Here is a 16,618-nt window from a genome sequence, read left to right on the forward strand (position 1 = left end):
AGTCCGAATTATCCTCTGACATAAATATTGTTTGCATAAATGTTGTTTACAGAAGTGTTGTCCCATTGGGTGTACTTTTTCTACTTTTAACTCCAACAGGGCAATATTTTTACAAACACAGATGGAGGTAGCAACAGCACTGATGGTTGAGACATCCTTCCACCACACTACTTCCTTCTCGAGCAGCGAAACCCCATCCCCCAGAGAGTGGAAGGCCTCTTCAATTGGAAGAATTAAGACGGACGCCATAAATATAGTATAAAAAGTTGACATCCCTGTTGGGATCTTTATTACAGGTGTGAGTGGCATGTCACAGCGCACTGGGCTTGAGGTGAACGGGCAGCACGTGGACGGCAGCCCTCACTCGTACTTGAAGGAGGTGATTTTGACGTCCCCCTTGACGGACATGTAGCTCAGCTTGTCGTAGCCGTGCCTGTTGGGGAAGGTGATCTCGTGGCCGTCGGGAAGCTTGACCTCGAACTTGTCTCCTAAGTGCTTGATGCTGACCTGTGGGCAGAACCAGAGAGAGTTTGAGAGAGAATTTAAGGAAACGGCATTGCTAGAGGTAGAACAAGCAAGGTTACTACTAGAGGTGCAACAAATGGGGTTACTGGAGGCGGAGCAAGCAGGGTTACCGGAGGGGAAACAAGCAGGGTTACTGGAGGGGAAGTAAGCTGAGGCGGAGCAAGCAGGATTACCAGAGGGCAAACAAGCAGCAGGGTTACTGGAGGGGAAGCAAGCAGGATCACCGGAGGGGAAGCAAGAAGGGTTACCGGAGGGGAAGAAAGTGGGGGTTACCGGAGGGGAAGAAAGCGGGGTTACCGGAGGGAAGCAGGCAGGGTTACCGGAGGGGAAGTAAGAAGGGTTACCGGAGGGGAAGAAAGCGGGGTTACCGGAGGGAAGCAGGCAGAGTTACCGGAGGGGAAACGAGCAGGGTTACCTGAGGGGAAACGAGCAGGGTTACTGGAGGGGAAGCAAGCAGGGTTACCTGAGGGGAAACCAGCAGGGTTACCGGAGGGGAAGCAAGCAGGTTTACTGGAGGGGAAGCACGCGGGGTTACTGGAGGGGAGGCAAGCAGGTTTACTGGAGGGGAAGCAAGCAGGTTTACTGGAGGGGAGGCAATCCGGGTTACTGGAGGCAGAGCAAGCAGGGTTACTGAAGGGAAACAAGCAGGGTTACTGGAGAGGAAACAAGCAGGGTTACTGGAGGGTAAACAAGCGGGGTTGATGAAGGCAGAGCAAGAGCGTTTACTAGAGATGGAGCAAGTGGCCTTACTAGACATGCAGCAAATGGGATTACTAAAGGAGGAGCAATCAGGATTGGTGGCGGTGGAGCTTCGGGGTTACCTTAGGGGTAGCGTGGCGTTACTGAAGGTGGAGCAAGTGGGGGGTCTAAAGCCAGAGCAAGCAGGGTTACTAAACTTGGAGCAAGCAGCATTACTAGAGGTGGAGCAAGCAGGGTTACTGGAGGTCGAGCGCAGTGACTGGATGTGGAGCAAATGGATTTACTGGAGTCGGAGCAAGCAGGGTTACTACAGGCAGAGTAAGTGGGGGTACTAGAGATGTAACAAGCAGCATTACTAGAGGTGGAGAATGTGGTGTTACTAGAGGTTGAGCAAATGGGATTACTAGGAGTGCAATAAGATGTTTTACTAGAGGCGGAGCAATAATGATTACTACAGTGAAGCAAACAGGCTTACTGGAGGCCGACAAAGCTGGGTTACTAGAGGTGGGGTAAGCCATGTTGCTAGAGGTGGTGCAAATGGGGTTACTAGAGGTGAAGCAACAGGGTAACTAGAGATGGAATTGTAGCAAACAAAATTAACAAGAGCAGCAATGAACAAACTTATTTCTACGGAAGGGACAATAAAGTGTTACTAGAAGCGGGCATAGTGCAAGCAGGGATTGCTAGCAGTGGGGTAGAGCAGACAGGGGATTACTAGAGGTGAGTATGACACAAGTGCAGAATTAGTAGTGGTCGGGATTTCACAAACTTGACTTAAAGAGATGGGAGTAGAGCAAAGGGGTGTTACTAGAGGTGGGGGAGAACAAACTGGGGATTACTAAATATGTGGATGAGATGACACAAATGTGTGATTATTAGTGGTGGGTATCTCACAAACGGGATTATTAGAGGAGGTAGTAGAGCAAACAAGGGATTGTTAGAGGTGGGGTAAAGCAGACCGGAGATTACAGTGAGATTAGAGCAAATGGGAGATTAGTAGAGGTGTGGATGGCACATGCGGGGCATTTGTAGTGGTGGGGGATCTTTCACATGGCGGATTGCTGGATGTGCAAGTAGAGCAAAAGATTACTAGAGGGTGGGGCAGAGTAAAAATTGGATTACTAAAGCCTGAGAGGGGAAGCATGGGAATATGAAAGGCATAGATGGTGGGGGAAACTAGAGGTAGATAAGAAGTAAACAAGAAGATTATCAAAGGTGGACCACAAAGGAACCAGGGATAACTAGAGGTGAAGACGAAGAAGTCATAAGATTGCTAGCGGTGTAGGTCATAGGGAATGGGCACTACTTAAGGCAAATACATAAGAAACTAGAGATTATTAGAGGTAGAGATGAGATGAACTAGGCATTAGCATAGGTAGAGATTAAAAAAGACAGACATTTCTAGGGGCGGAAATAACATGAACCAGACATTACTAAAGTTTGATTGGAAAGGAATGGAGCTCTACTAGGGGTATTTATTAAATAAACCAGGCATTACTAGAAGTGCAGATTAAAGGAACCAAGCATTACAGTAGGTAGAGACGATCACACCGGATGTTACTAGAGGTGATGATGAAAGGACTTGAACATTACCAGATGTGGAGATTAGAGACAACGAGCATTACTAGAAGCTATTAAAGGTGAAGATTGAATGAACCAAGCTTTACTAGGAGTGGAGATGAAAGGGAATCAAGATGACTAAACATGAAGAATCATGGAAACGAGTATTTTAAGAAGTGGAGATGAAATGAACCAGGTATTTCTACTGGTTGAGATCAACGGAACGTGAAATGGGAAGGAACTGAGCATTAACAAAGGTGGAGAGTAAAGGAACCAGGGATTATTAAAGGTGGTGTGGAAAGAAGTTGGACTGTACTAGAGGTAGGTAGTAAAGAAACCAGGCACTACTAGAGGTGGAGTGGAAAGGAACGGGTAATTAATGAAGATGGGGATTAAAGGAAGGAGGCATTACAGCGGAGATGCTGATTAAAGAAAGCAGGCATTAGTATAGGTGGAGACAAATGAACCAGGTATTTCTACTGGTTGAGATCAACGGTACGTGGAATGGGAAGGTACTGAGCATTAACAAAGGTGGAGAGTAAAGGAACCAGGGATTATTAAAGGTGGTGTGGAAAGAAGTTGGACTGTACTAGAGGTAGGTAGTAAAGAACTAGAGGTGGAGTGGAAAGGAACGGGTAATTAATGAAGATGGGGATTAAAGGAAGGAGGCATTACAGCGGAGATGCTGGTTAAAGAAAGCAGGCATTAGTATAGGTGGAGACAAAGGTACAAGGTATTATTATAGGTGGAGATTAAAGGAAACGGGGATTGTTATATGTGGAATGGAAATAAGTTCTGGATTACTAGAGCTTGGTGATAATAATTGGAGATTACTATAGGTGTAGAGGAAAGGAACTATACATTATTAGAGGAGGTGATGAAAGCAGTTTGGCATTACAAATTGGGAGATTACCAAAGGTGGACTTAGAGGAACAGGAAGTTTACTAGAGGCGGAGGAGATGAGAGAATGTCTAGGTGCAAAGAAGGACAAGAGAAACGATTACTAAAGGTAGAGATGGAGCAAACAGGCTCCCTAGAGGTGGAGAAGGCACCAGTGCGGGTTATGGAATAGAGAAGGAGAACATGGAACTACTAATGGCAGCGATGCAGAGCCCCAGATTCATGGGGACAAAGATGGAACAAAAAGCATATTTCTTAGAAATGAGACAAGGAAGCAGGGTATTACTAGGCGAAGAGAAGAGCATGCAGGGTATTAATTAGGAAAGAGATGCGTAAACATAGTATTATTATGGCAAAAGATGTGCAAACTGGGTATTGCTAGGAGTACAGATGAATCACTTGGGCATTTCTAAGAAAATTGAGTTTGCTACAGAGCATTACTACAGGAAGTGATGGACTAACAGAGTATTACTAGTAGAAGAAAGGTATAAAAAGAGTACTATTAAAAAAAACGGACAAACATTGTCTTAGGAGAAAAGACGAGGAAACAGGGTATTACTAGGATCACAGGTGAGTAATCAAGTATAATTATGACTGCAAATGAACAAAATAGTTATTACTAGGAAAAGAGATGAACGCACAAAGTACTACTAAAAGCAAAATGAGCTTATTATAATACTAAGAAAATATGAAAAACACGGTATTACTAAGGGACAAGATGAACAAACAGGTATTACTAAGAGACAAAGGGAGCAAACATTAATACTATGAAACGTTGAATAAACAGGGACGAGAGGAGCAAGCTGGGTATACCTAAGACACAAGATGAGCTAGCAGTTATACTAATAAAAGAGATAAATAAGCAGGGTATCACAGGAAGAAAATATGAGTATATGGGAGACTACTATAAGAGGCGATGAGCAAACAGCGATACTAAGATGAAGAGATTAACCGATAGGGTGTTACTAAGAGGCAAGATGAGCAAGCGGTAATCCTAGTAATACAGGTTATTACCAGAAGAAGAGATTGGTAAACTATATTCCTGAAATAAAACAGTAACTAACATGTTTTACTTAGAAAAGGTGAGAACACGGTGTATTACTAGGAGAAAGGATGAGGAAAAGGGGTTTCACTAATAAGTGAGGTGGGCACACATCATTCTTATGGGAATAGATTAGCTAACATCATTACTAACAGAAGAGTTGGAGCTAACAAGTTTTTACTAGGGGCAGGATTGAGATAACCAACCAGAATACATGCTTTCTGGTGTTGTGAAGACCTGGAATTGTTTTATTTCATTTCCTACATCATCTAGACACGTTTCAAATTATGTTACAAAAGTAATGTTTTTCAAACAACTTGGTACTCATTGTATCGGCCTCAGAAGGAATTAAATGCTATAGCAGCCCTGTCCATATTCAAACTTGTAACATCCAGAATACACACAGATCTCTGAAGCAGACAAGACACATGAGTGCACTGAGTATATGTCCTGGGATTTCAGCCTCTGTCCCACAGGCAACACACAGATTTCTGCAGTGGGCACATTACATTCCTAAACTTTTCTACCCTGATTCAAGCATGTGTCATGCATGCTGAATACAAACATATGTCTGTAGAAAGCACTTAAAACATGTGATCTACAGGTGACATACATGTTTCTGTGGCAGGTGGATTAACTTGCTGAACCACCAGAGAAGGAGGACAATATGGCTGATCATTGTTGATGGACAACCATAAGCCTTCTGATCCAACATAGTCCACGCACACCTTCAGAAATGAATAGTAGAGGAAAATGTAGCTGACAAGATGGCTCAGTGTGTTAACATGCTTGCTGCATATATGGCTGCTGTCAGTTTCACGTTTGAGTCTTGGTGTATCTGGATCTGCCTTTTGTCCTTCAGTGGCCGATAATATGAGAACTTTTGAGAAGGGTAACATAAACAGTAATTATAAAAAATCGCTGAAATAATTCAGTTGTGTGATATATATATATAGCAACGATTTTGTACTGGAAGGATACCCTTCCAGTACAAAAACCTATGGTTGAACACTTTTTAAAAAACGTTTCACACATTGGATGTGTGCTGCACAGTGCAAAGATATATGCAATAAGCGAAATGTTGGGTGGAATTGAAACTGTTCCCTGACTTTGCACCTGCCTAAAAGATGCCTTGTGTTTTTTATGTAAAGCCAGGTCTGACAATCTCTCTAGATCTGCTTTTGCATCAAAAACCATGTGTGGGAGCATTGTAATGCCCAAGAACCACCCATGGAACGTCCTTTGATGCAAAGCACTATATATGCTACTTTAAAGGCAACTTTCCGGCACAAAAAAAGTTTAGACCTTGAAAATAAATATTTCAGCCACTTTGCTTGACTTTGTGGTACCTCAAAGCCCTGATAAGTTTACCCCAAAGAGTCTACAACTGAGCTTGGACTCAAACTTGCTGGTTGCCTCCAGCCCTCTCCACGCAAAGGTGAGAGTGAGCTTGTGCACGCACATACACACACACACACTCTTATGTCACTCACCTTGACCTCTGTCCCTGGTTGGAAGCACATGTGGTTGCTGCGTTGCTCAGACTGCCAGTTGTTGCTGGTCTTGGAGTTGCACACAATGACCTTGTCATTGAGGCGGGGGTTGAAGTGCAGACCCACGTCCGAAGGACCCTTGCCCAAGTTGATGGAGAAACTGTGATGTAGATGGACGGAAGTGCAAAAATCAGATACGCTCCAAGTTGTGAACAGCCTCACCACATTAATAACCACCAGAAAATCAATATGAACAGCGAACACTTCTGATGGGGAACAAGGAGTGAAAAATAAAGACTGAGGACTCCGGAGTGAGAAGTGAGGGATTAGAAGTGAGTGATGAAGAGTGAGGGATTTCCAAGTTCAGTCTCATCAGTCAGTCATGAAGGGCTTATTGCTGCTGCCATAGTGTGGTGAGGAGGACTTTTCCCGACCCATTGGAAATATTGCATCCAGTGGCTAATTTGAGCCAGTGGTTGCTGGTGGGACCACTGGCGGCGCTTATTTTCAAAATCAGACTTTGACCCAGAGGAAGACAAAGATATGAAAGGAGAAGAAGGAGGAAGAGAAAGGAGGATTACAACTGAAAAAGGGATGAAGCAGGAACACAAAAGAACCTGTAAGAGTGAGCTAAAACGACAGGGAGTGTGTGTGGTGCTGGACGAAGGATTTATCGGGTGGAATCAAGACTATTAAGGTTTGGTATTCGGCAGCCCTGACATTCGGAAGTACAAGCCAAAGGCTTCTTCCAGAAACTTTTGCCTCAACACTGGCTCTTTTACAAATAAAGCGGTGATGACACCTCCGCTGAGTGGAGCCAGTACACGCCATTAAAACGTATGTACCGACAATTTCAGAGGTGCCAGCTTGGCAGCAAAATGGTGGTAGGTGGTCTGCCACAGTCAGGGGTAGGTTGGGTGAACTGCCAAGTTGTAGTTTCTTTCTGTTAGTAGAGTTGCCAATGCCAGGTGAATATATTCCCAGTGAAAGTTCCCACATAGTGCTGCTTTCTCTGCTGTCTATTGGAAGCGTTTGACTAGCAGGAAGAGAGAGGTTGAGGGACTCGAAATGGCAGACAAATGGCTGTACCTCATTTCTGAGAAAAAACTAAATGGAGAACACCAGCCTGACGACTTCAAGCGTCCATTTTGGACACTATCCAAAATAAAGAAAACCACTTTGTTTAAAAAATGAGATTAGACAACAAGGAACGATATTGCAGGTCTGTCCCTCCCCGAATAGTTTTGACAGGGAAGAGGAAGTAAAGTGACCAGGGGATTTTTTTTTCATGAAAGACATTTGCAAGGATGACGTTTCTATCTTGGAAATGCCATTCATTAAACAAAAAAAAAAAGAGGAAATATGCATGTGGAAAAAGAATGCACTATATCAGGAGTCATCAATGTTATTTTTCACCAGAATCGCAAACAACCAGGCAGATAGCTCACCACAAGTTCCTCAAGTGCAAAGGGCGAAAATGGTAGCCCCACGAAGAGCCTCAAAAGGATGGAGGAACATAACTGCTCCCCTACCAACCCCTGCCAACCCTTAGTATTGTCAACCCCATGGCACTGACCAACCAAACCACGGTAATTACTCCTCATCTCTGTGCGTTCTTTTTAAATACAGCTGCCCAATCCACTGCATATTTTTCTGGTCAAACACCCCCTTCCCACAACCCTCTAAACCGTCTAACTAGCACCCTGCACCCCCTTTTCCCCACTTACTTCTTGCAGTCTCCGGGGAGCTTGCACTTCACCTTCACCGACTCTCCTTGCTTAATGTCCAAATTCACCATTTCAAACTTCTCCTGCAATCAAACAAGAGTCTTGAATGTCACTACACTAGAGGCTGGAATAACCTCACATTCACACCAACCCGTCTCATGGTCCAGGAGTACATCCTATGCACCGTAGCCTCCACCCAGTCACAGTGTCATCTAAAGGATTTTGAGGGGTACCATCCAAGAAATATTTTGGGTGCGCTTGTCAGGAACAACTTTGAATTTTTTTCTGCTAATTCAAGGCCTATGTGACCGAACAATACTGAATTATACATTAAAGGTTGAGATACAGAAATGCACGTCCCTGCCCATTCACGCAACTTGGTAGTTGCACACATTAGACATCAGAGACGGGACAAGAGTGGGTGAGGGTTAAAATAGGACCGGTCCATGCTCGGAGATAAAAATTCATTTTCCGTCAGTGTCCTGAGTGGAGTAGGACATGGAGCTTCAGATTGGTAGTCAGTGAGGTGGGGTCTAAGGTTCATCTGGGGGTTAATATCTGGAGTTCGGTTAGGGTGTGGGTCAGAGCTCAGCGGAGGCGATGCTGAGCACTGGGCGGGAATAGGATTTGCAGCTCATATGGGTTGCCATTTGTAGCTAAGTAGAGGTAATCTCCAGAATTCATATGGGACAGCCTCTGAAGCTCAGCTGGAGCAGAGTCTACGCCCAGAACTCGGGGGAGGGGGGGCGGGTCTGGGATGCAGCAGAGGCAGATTCCAGAGCTCCATGGGCTGGGGTTGGGTAAGGTGTACAGCGCAAGTGAGGCAGGGCTTGGAGCTCAGTGTGGACAATATCCTGAGCTTAGTGTGAGGGCAGAGTATGGTCTGGATTTCCCATGGAATTAGGGTTGGATCTTATATTATGGGGGGAGATCTAGAGGTTATATGAAGTCGGACCTGAACTGTGGAGTCCAGAGCTCATGTGATATGGGATTTGCAGCGCATATGTGGTGGGGTTTGAAGCTAAGAGTAAACAATGCACAGACCTCAGTGGGGTAGGTCAGAGTGTGGTCTGCAGCCCGTGGGGGGTGAGGTCTGGAGCTCATATGGGGTGTAACCTGCAGCCCATGTGGGGGTGTGGAGCTCGTGTGGGTCAGGGTCCGCGGCAGGGCATGGTTTGTGCCACAGGAGGGGTGTTGGAGTTGGAGCTGACTGAGGTCGCGTCTGGAACGCAGTACAGGCAATCTCCACTTCTCAGTAGGGTAGTGCTCTGGAACTTAGCTGATGCAATTTCTTGAGCTCTCTCGAGTGGGGGCTGTGAGAGGTCAGTTGGATTCTGGGGTCACTGTCAGCAATGACCAGAGCGGATTGTCAACATAGGGCATGACTTCGGAGAAGCAATGTATATGTCTGCACAGTGAGGTCTGGGTCTCAGAAAAGGGAATATCGGTGCCTAATGCGCTGGGCTCTGGAGCTCAACAAAGGCAATGTCCAGTGGTCAGTTGGGTGGGGCCTATACCTCAGTTGGGGTGATGTCTGTAGTTCAGCGGGATGTGGCCTGGAGCTCTGTGAGGGCAGCGTGTGGATGCCAGCAGGGTTTGATGCTCAGTGGGCTCAGGAGATGGGAGTCCCAGGGTTAAGCCAGGAAATGAAGTCTTCCTTCTGTCATTTTCGGTGAGTGGTGCGACTTACGTGTCACCCATTAAGTGTCATTGAAGCGGGGCAGTGCAGGGATGCACATTTATGTATAAATTGGGAAAGATGAAGGGACATTAAGCAGAAGGAGGAGATGACAGAATAAGGATTGCTTTTGAGACTGGCAGAGCAGGTTGCCTTTGATCTTGCAGGGGAAGAAAGGCCGGTAGCATCGAGAGGGTGGGTTACTCAGGGGAGGGCGCTGGAGTAGGAGTGATTTTTGCATTAGCATTATTAATTAGATGAGTCTGTAAGACTTTGAAGCCAGGGCTGCACATGGTGTTGTAGCGCTGAGACCTATTTCCTTATAAGCTGCTATCTCCACAAATAATTGGGTTGGTCGTTGTTCAATCGTCTCCCCCATGCTAGTCTGACGCTCAGCCAAGGCAGGGTCTACTTGCAAGGGTCCTAGGGTGCAGAGATCTCCCGTGATAGGGCCTGGAGGTCAGTACTTCATGGCTGGAGCTACTCCATGGGAGGATCTAGAGCTTTGCAGGGTTTGGAAGTCAGCAGGGTCCGGGTCTAAGGGCTGCAGAGTTTAGCGCTCAGGGTACGTCTGTCAGCGAGATCTGAATTTTAGTATCACACCCATTGCAACTCCTCGAACTACGCCAGGGTAGGGAGCACCGCTGAGCCCGGGGAAGGTCTGACTCTCAATGGGGTATGCGACAGCAGCTTTGGAGCCAAGCAAAGGCAGCGGGTGGAGCTCAGCCGTGGGAGGCTCCTGTTCTCGGTGGAGGCTGGCGCTGGTCATAACCCCTTTACTCACTCTACATTGACACTGCACGAGGGTGTACTCACCGACATGGTGGCAGGTTGTCTTAGGGCAGCTCCGGATCTTCTGGCGAGGACGGGGCTGAACTGCTCAGTGCACTGCCGCCTTTATAACCAGCAGCTGGGATGATATCCTACCTGTCATTCATTAACCATCCCTCCCCTTCATTACCTCGGTACCATTACCCATCTGCAACAATGGAAGAACTTTGAACCACCACCTGTGCCCTTGCTAAACTTCCTCAATCAATATCATAAAAGTGTGTGTTGGAGGGGGTTTCAGCACACCCTCCCAGGCACGGCCTGATAATGCGGAACAGCAGGGAGAGGTCTGGGCGTGAGGATGAGGGAGGAGGTGCAGCAATGTCACCTGCCAGTGACCCCTTGGTCACAAGGCAGGATCTGACGAACCTGCTCCAGACAACAGGAACCTGGGAGTGAACTTGAGGCCCCCACGCCGCTTAGAGTGGTGTCATGTCTATTCCCCCAGGTGAAATGTAAATCATGCCCCCGTAGCTTGCTTTCTTTTTGGTAATTGTGCGTTAGGTTTGTTATGCATAATTCCTGAAAGTATGCCACGTTGTGTAACTACTAACTACGCCACAGTTCGCAACAAAATTGTTGCATGGGATCAACGGGAACAATCAGAAAACGCGTGGCTCTCTTCACAGTACTTTTTTTTTTGCGCTGTATTTTTAGCATGAAATGCGTTCTCATATAAAAATTAACGCGAGAATGCAGTTCGTGCTGAAATATAAGCACCAAATGCTAGATTCGAATTTCGCATAATTGTATGCAATTGCGCACACCCCTAGTCATATCCTGTGTATGTGCCTATTTGCACACAGGTTGCAATTGTACAAATTCCACAAGTAACTTTTACACAGGGCTCCCGATTTTAGTGTAATTTTTATTTTTCTGTCAGTAATTTTCCGTATTTCACTTTCCAGGATTTAGCTGTATTAATTTTTTATTTCTCCAAAACTCTGCAGATGTTTTTTTCACATATATTTAACTCTACTTAAATCCTATTATGGTTCTAGCCTAGGGCTAGAAGTGACCATACAACAACATATTCGTTTGAAAGCATTAGTAATGCAATGCAAGGATATTCCCAACTGGTCGATTTTTAGCACTCAATTTGTCAGTCTGAATAGACATTGCCCAAGCATACACATTTAACAGTGGAGAGAACAAAAGAACATCTGCTTTCCATGTTTCTATTTTTAAACACTAATGAAGACCGGAGAACATATACTTCACTGTCTTTATTTTGTTGTGAAATTGAAATTCAGTAGAAACGCAAATATAAGAGCCACACTTACTGGCTAAAGGCTGAGCCCATATACATGTGTGTGGATACAAAAACTGATAGGTGGTGTACGTGTAATTCTCGTGGCTGGGATGTCTGTGCCACCTTGCTCTGTTTGAATTTTCCTTGTCCGCCCTGATATTTCCTCCACAGTGAAAGGAATATTCTGTGCCAGGAAAAGATAATGATCTGCTGTTTAGGAGGCATCCAAAGTGTGCCCTCATCCCCTGTAAAGAAGACCCATGCCCCTGATAGCGCGCAATATTGTGACTACCGGTTGATGGAAGCTGATCATAGTTTCAGCCAGGGGCACAGGGCTTGGTTTGGAGGCTGCCCGTTGGTCCTATCTTGTAAAATGTATTCTGTACCCCCATGACGGCGGAGTTGAGTGCGGAAGTGAAGGAGACTTTATGCATGTGGGTGTGGTGGGCCATATGTGTACATGAGGTGTTTGTGTGTGATGACCCTTTTTCACGGTGTCTTTGCCATGCCTTGTGGATGTGGCACCTAGCAAGCTGCTGTCCTTGTGGCCGTGCCCCAGACACCCCATAGTGGTCTAGTTGAACTGGCAGTATTCATACAGGACGGCCAGGCTGGGCATCAGAGCTCTCTTGCATCCGGGTAGTGAGTGCATCATCTAGAAACCCATAGAGGAATAGTGTTGAGATTACCTGGAGGGTCACCCTAAACTCAAGTTTGCTCTTCCTTGAAGGGCATAAACAAGCCCAAGGCAAGCTCCTGGATGATAGTGCAAGGGGTCTGCTGGTGAGGATAGAGCAGAGGTCTTCAAGCTTTTTTGCTCTGAGCCCCCATACTCATAATATTTTGAGTTTGAGACCCCTCCAAATTACCTTTTGGGTAATTGGGAGGGTTAGGGCTGAGCGCGAGGGTGGGGATTATAAGATAATATCAGGGGCACTTTTTCAGTAGCTCCTTCTCCACACTAAGGGGCCCATTAGAATGTCCGCCCGCCACCCTAGCGCAGCTGGGACCGGCCACCAGTGGTGCGGCGGTCCTGCACCTGCAATTAGGATGCCACCGTGGCATCCTCCATTCCCAGCATTGTGGCGGACTGTGCTCACAGCACCGCCCGCCACAATGCTGGGAATGCACTGTGTGCATTGGCATGCACAAGGTGACAGGCACCTCGAGGGGCCTGCCACCATGTCCATGACAATGCAGGGGGGGTACCATAGGTACCCCCCATGTGCAACCCCCACCCCCCAATACCCTGGGGGCCCGCAACGGGCCCCCGAATGCAAAACCTGCATGCCTTGAAAAGGCACGTCTCCACCTGCAACCTAATATGGATGGCGGTGTCATGCAGACACCGCCACCATATTGAGCACCTTTTCCGCCGATCTTTCTGTCCCTCGGGGTTCCCCCGCCATACTAATATGGCGGGGGGTAAATGGGTGGCGGGCGGGGAAGGATGTAGGGTGGTTCACCACCGCCATGCGGGCAGTGGCGATCCGCCTTACATCCTAATGGACCCCTAAATGTGAGACATATAAAAGAGCAAACACATAAAAAACTGCACTAGACAAAAAAACACTACTCCCAATAATTGAGGTCCTCATGCTCTTGGGTCCCAATGCAACTGCACCTGCTGCACCAGTGATAGCTGCGGGCCCCCATATTAGGCTATCCCCTCTGCCTCTTTCACCCCTTCTCCACCACATCTGGGCATCACTCCATTCTTGAAGTAGATTGTCCCTTTCAGTAAAAATGAGCGCCCACATATGGCTCACCTCATTCCCTAATGCTCTCCCCATGTCTTTTTGTAAAGTATAAGACAGTCTTAATTGTGATGCAGGGGGCCCTTCACACTCTTGGGCCCCAGTACCACTTTGCTTGTTTCACTAATGAGACCTACTGCCTTGCAAAGCAGGACGTCTTCTCTGCCCCTTGTTAAAGTCCTTCTCCCATCTTCCTTTCTGCCATCTCCCCGAAGCCTAATGATAAGGTGACTCCTCTTCTCCAATTATCCCCTCTCTTGGGCCATTGGTCCAATGCCGAAAGCAACACTGGCACAACAAGGGTGCACTGGCCCTAATGTAAGAAAGGAATGAGTAAAGCAGCCATAATAGGGGTTTAGTTGGGCCCTCACACCCTGGGTCCTGGTGCCACTGCACCTGCATCACCAATGATGCCTACTCCTCTGCGATCCAAAGCAGACTGCTCCTTTGTTTTGTAAAAAACGGGAAAATATCCACATCCCCCCACCCCTGGTTGCTTGTACTCTGGGCCCCAATGCTAACAAGGAAAATGGCTTTCCACCCCTTTGTGCTAGTACCACACCCATTATTGGGGTGCAGTGGCCGCTCACACAACTATCCCAGTGACAATGCATCCGCGGAACTACTGGTAGTGATGGCCTTTTAAAAATAATGAGCCCGCATTTCTCAACACCTTCTTTATGGCATCTCTCAGAGAAAGGAGGATAACTGTCTCATTTAAAAATGAAAAAATTATATTCCACATAGCGCCACCCCCTCCAGGCCATCTTTTTGACACTATCCATGAATTTTCCTCCTTTGCTATTTCTCCTGGACCATTACCCAGAAACACCATGGGTCCAGATGATCAGTCCTCTAATAAGACTCTTTTGGCCTCCTCCCTTCTACCCTTTCATCTGACCTGAAAGGATATCTGCATGTAAACAGAGCCCAAAGTTGGTAGGGTGTATGAGGACTAAGTAAGATGCCCATGGGTTTTTAATTTTTACAAAAATTGTTCTCATACCTTTTGTTGAAAACAACCACTCCAGATTTGTAAATGGGGACATGAAGGTACCTCTGCATGAGAGTTAAAAGAGGGGTCTAAAGTGATTTAGTTTAAGGAGTAACTTAAAGCATTATGATAACAAAAATGTATTCTTTTTTAGAGGTAATGTAAGGATGCTGAATTTTGAAAAGTGTCCTTTTAATTGACTTATAAAAAAATACCTGCACTAGGTATAGTCTGGTTAGCTATTGCTAATATGTATTCTTTGAAAGCACTTGTTTTATCTTATACAGGGCCACTGGAATTAAGCGATTCTGCAGCAGTGGCATTTTTTTTGCAAATGTATTGATTTGCCCTATTTGCCACATAATCCACCACCTGCAGTGTAATATGCACATTAAAGCAAAAACAATTTTGTTTCTAGCTCACACATATCAAAAGTTACTAAAAACAAGGTGGCGTGTTTGCGCGCGCTGGTAGCCCTCCACAAAGGGTCATTGGTCATCTTTCAGTAGCTGATTTCTGTATTTGGCTGTTAAATTGGTACTGAAGGTGAAATCTTTGCCTAAACAGTACTACTATGTGAAAATGTTTACAAAATAATTAAGTAATATTAGCAAACAATGTGCCACATTATACAGTTCTACATAATTTGCCTTTTCTTTCTGCATACTTTAGTAAACCCTTCTGCATAATTTGGTGCTTACCCGCCGCATAATTCCAGTGGCCCTGAACACAAACACAAAATTATTGTCTGGCAGCCTATCTTATACAGTGTTTAATACAATTTTAGAATAATGCCTTACATATTCACATTGCTTTCTGTTGCATGCTGGGAACTTATAACACTATAAATACAAAAGTCACTATTATGCTCTGCACCAACCAGGATTCCGTTCTGTGACTCTCTGGTCTCACATACAGACATCTGCAGTTATACACTTTTAGGTGTGTGCATTATTTTAAATGCAGTTGCTATAAACATGAACATACAACAAAATACTTATATAATTTGTTGTTGTTTTTAGCCAAGCCTTTGACCTCACCACCTTAGGGTTCAGGATCACAGTTGCCTTCCTTTCTCCACGTCAACTGTCATCTAAATGAAGATAAATACACAGCAAAAGACCTGGTAATGTATAGGCACTTCTTGTAAATACATGGGATAAACAGAAGGGTAATGTAAACAACTATTACTCCTACAGCAGTAGTTCCCGTCATGAACTATCATTCCATCCCTCGTGCCAACAAACTTAGTATTTTTAAAGAAATTTCAAAAAATGAACACCAAAACAACCATGTGCAACGTGTTTAACCACAAAAGGTGTGAGGAAGTTTTGAAAAAATTGTGAAAAAATGAGAAAGTATCTCACGTGCGCAACACCAGGGGAGCTGCTGGCAGGTTCTCACCAGTTTGCTCACGATTTTCTCATCATTGATATCTTTCTCATGTATAAACGATAACGTGTCCCAATTACAAAACAAGGAAAAAGAGGAAAGAGGGAAGCAGGGAGGTTTTTTAAGGCAGCCCAAAACCAAAAGAAGGAAAAAGAAAGATCCGTGAAATCTTTATGGGTAAAATTAGGTCTGGCTCACGTCTATATTCCAATTAGTTTATTCCATTCCGTGAGTCATCCCAAGGTTAAAAACACGGTCATGTTATGTAACCACATTAAGGAATGGCCAACATGTTTCATTGCCTACTTATCTTTGCGGCAAATTCATCAGGGCGTCAAGGGTCTGCACTCGCTTCCCTGGATTTTTCTATTTGAAAAGAAAAAACCTGCACACATGCAGAAGACACAATGAACACACATGGTTGATGAGTGTAACAAGGAAACCACATACACCCCACTTTAATTTTCAAGGCATATATCCTGAGCGACGACTGTACAATCATCAACTTAAGTGCAAGTTGCATTGATTCCCTAAGCTAATTGAGAGCCGGTATGCGGGCCCGTGGCTCCTATTAGGTAACTCGCAGTGATGATTGTACAGTCGTCGCTCAGGATATATGCCTTGAAAATTAAAGTGGGGTGTATGTGGTTTCCTTGTTACACTCATCAACCATGTGTGTTCATTGTGTCTTCTGCATGTGTGCAGGTTTTTTCTTTTCAAATAGAAAAATCCAGGGAAGCGAGTGCAGACCCTTGACGCCCTGATGAA

At 45.4% G+C, this 16,618-nt stretch overlaps 1 protein-coding gene across 1 annotated transcript; it reads right to left on the minus strand.

The window, feature by feature from the left end:
- Positions 1 to 252: 252 nt before the first annotated feature.
- Positions 253 to 10,581, minus strand: LGALS2 (galectin 2). The gene is made up of 4 exons (XM_085601368.1): positions 10,441 to 10,581; positions 7,947 to 8,029; positions 6,220 to 6,379; positions 253 to 507 (listed from the first exon to the last, which is right to left on the minus strand). The coding sequence occupies exons 1-4, from the start codon at positions 10,444 to 10,446 to the stop codon at positions 361 to 363; spliced, it is 396 nt and encodes a 131-aa protein (XP_085457494.1). The 5' UTR covers positions 10,447 to 10,581; the 3' UTR covers positions 253 to 360.
- Positions 10,582 to 16,618: the final 6,037 nt, after the last annotated feature.

Source organism: Triturus cristatus, chromosome 4_2 (assembly GCF_964204655.1).
Source record: "Triturus cristatus chromosome 4_2, aTriCri1.1, whole genome shotgun sequence".
In the NCBI taxonomy this organism is placed as follows: Eukaryota; Metazoa; Chordata; class Amphibia; order Caudata; family Salamandridae; genus Triturus; species Triturus cristatus.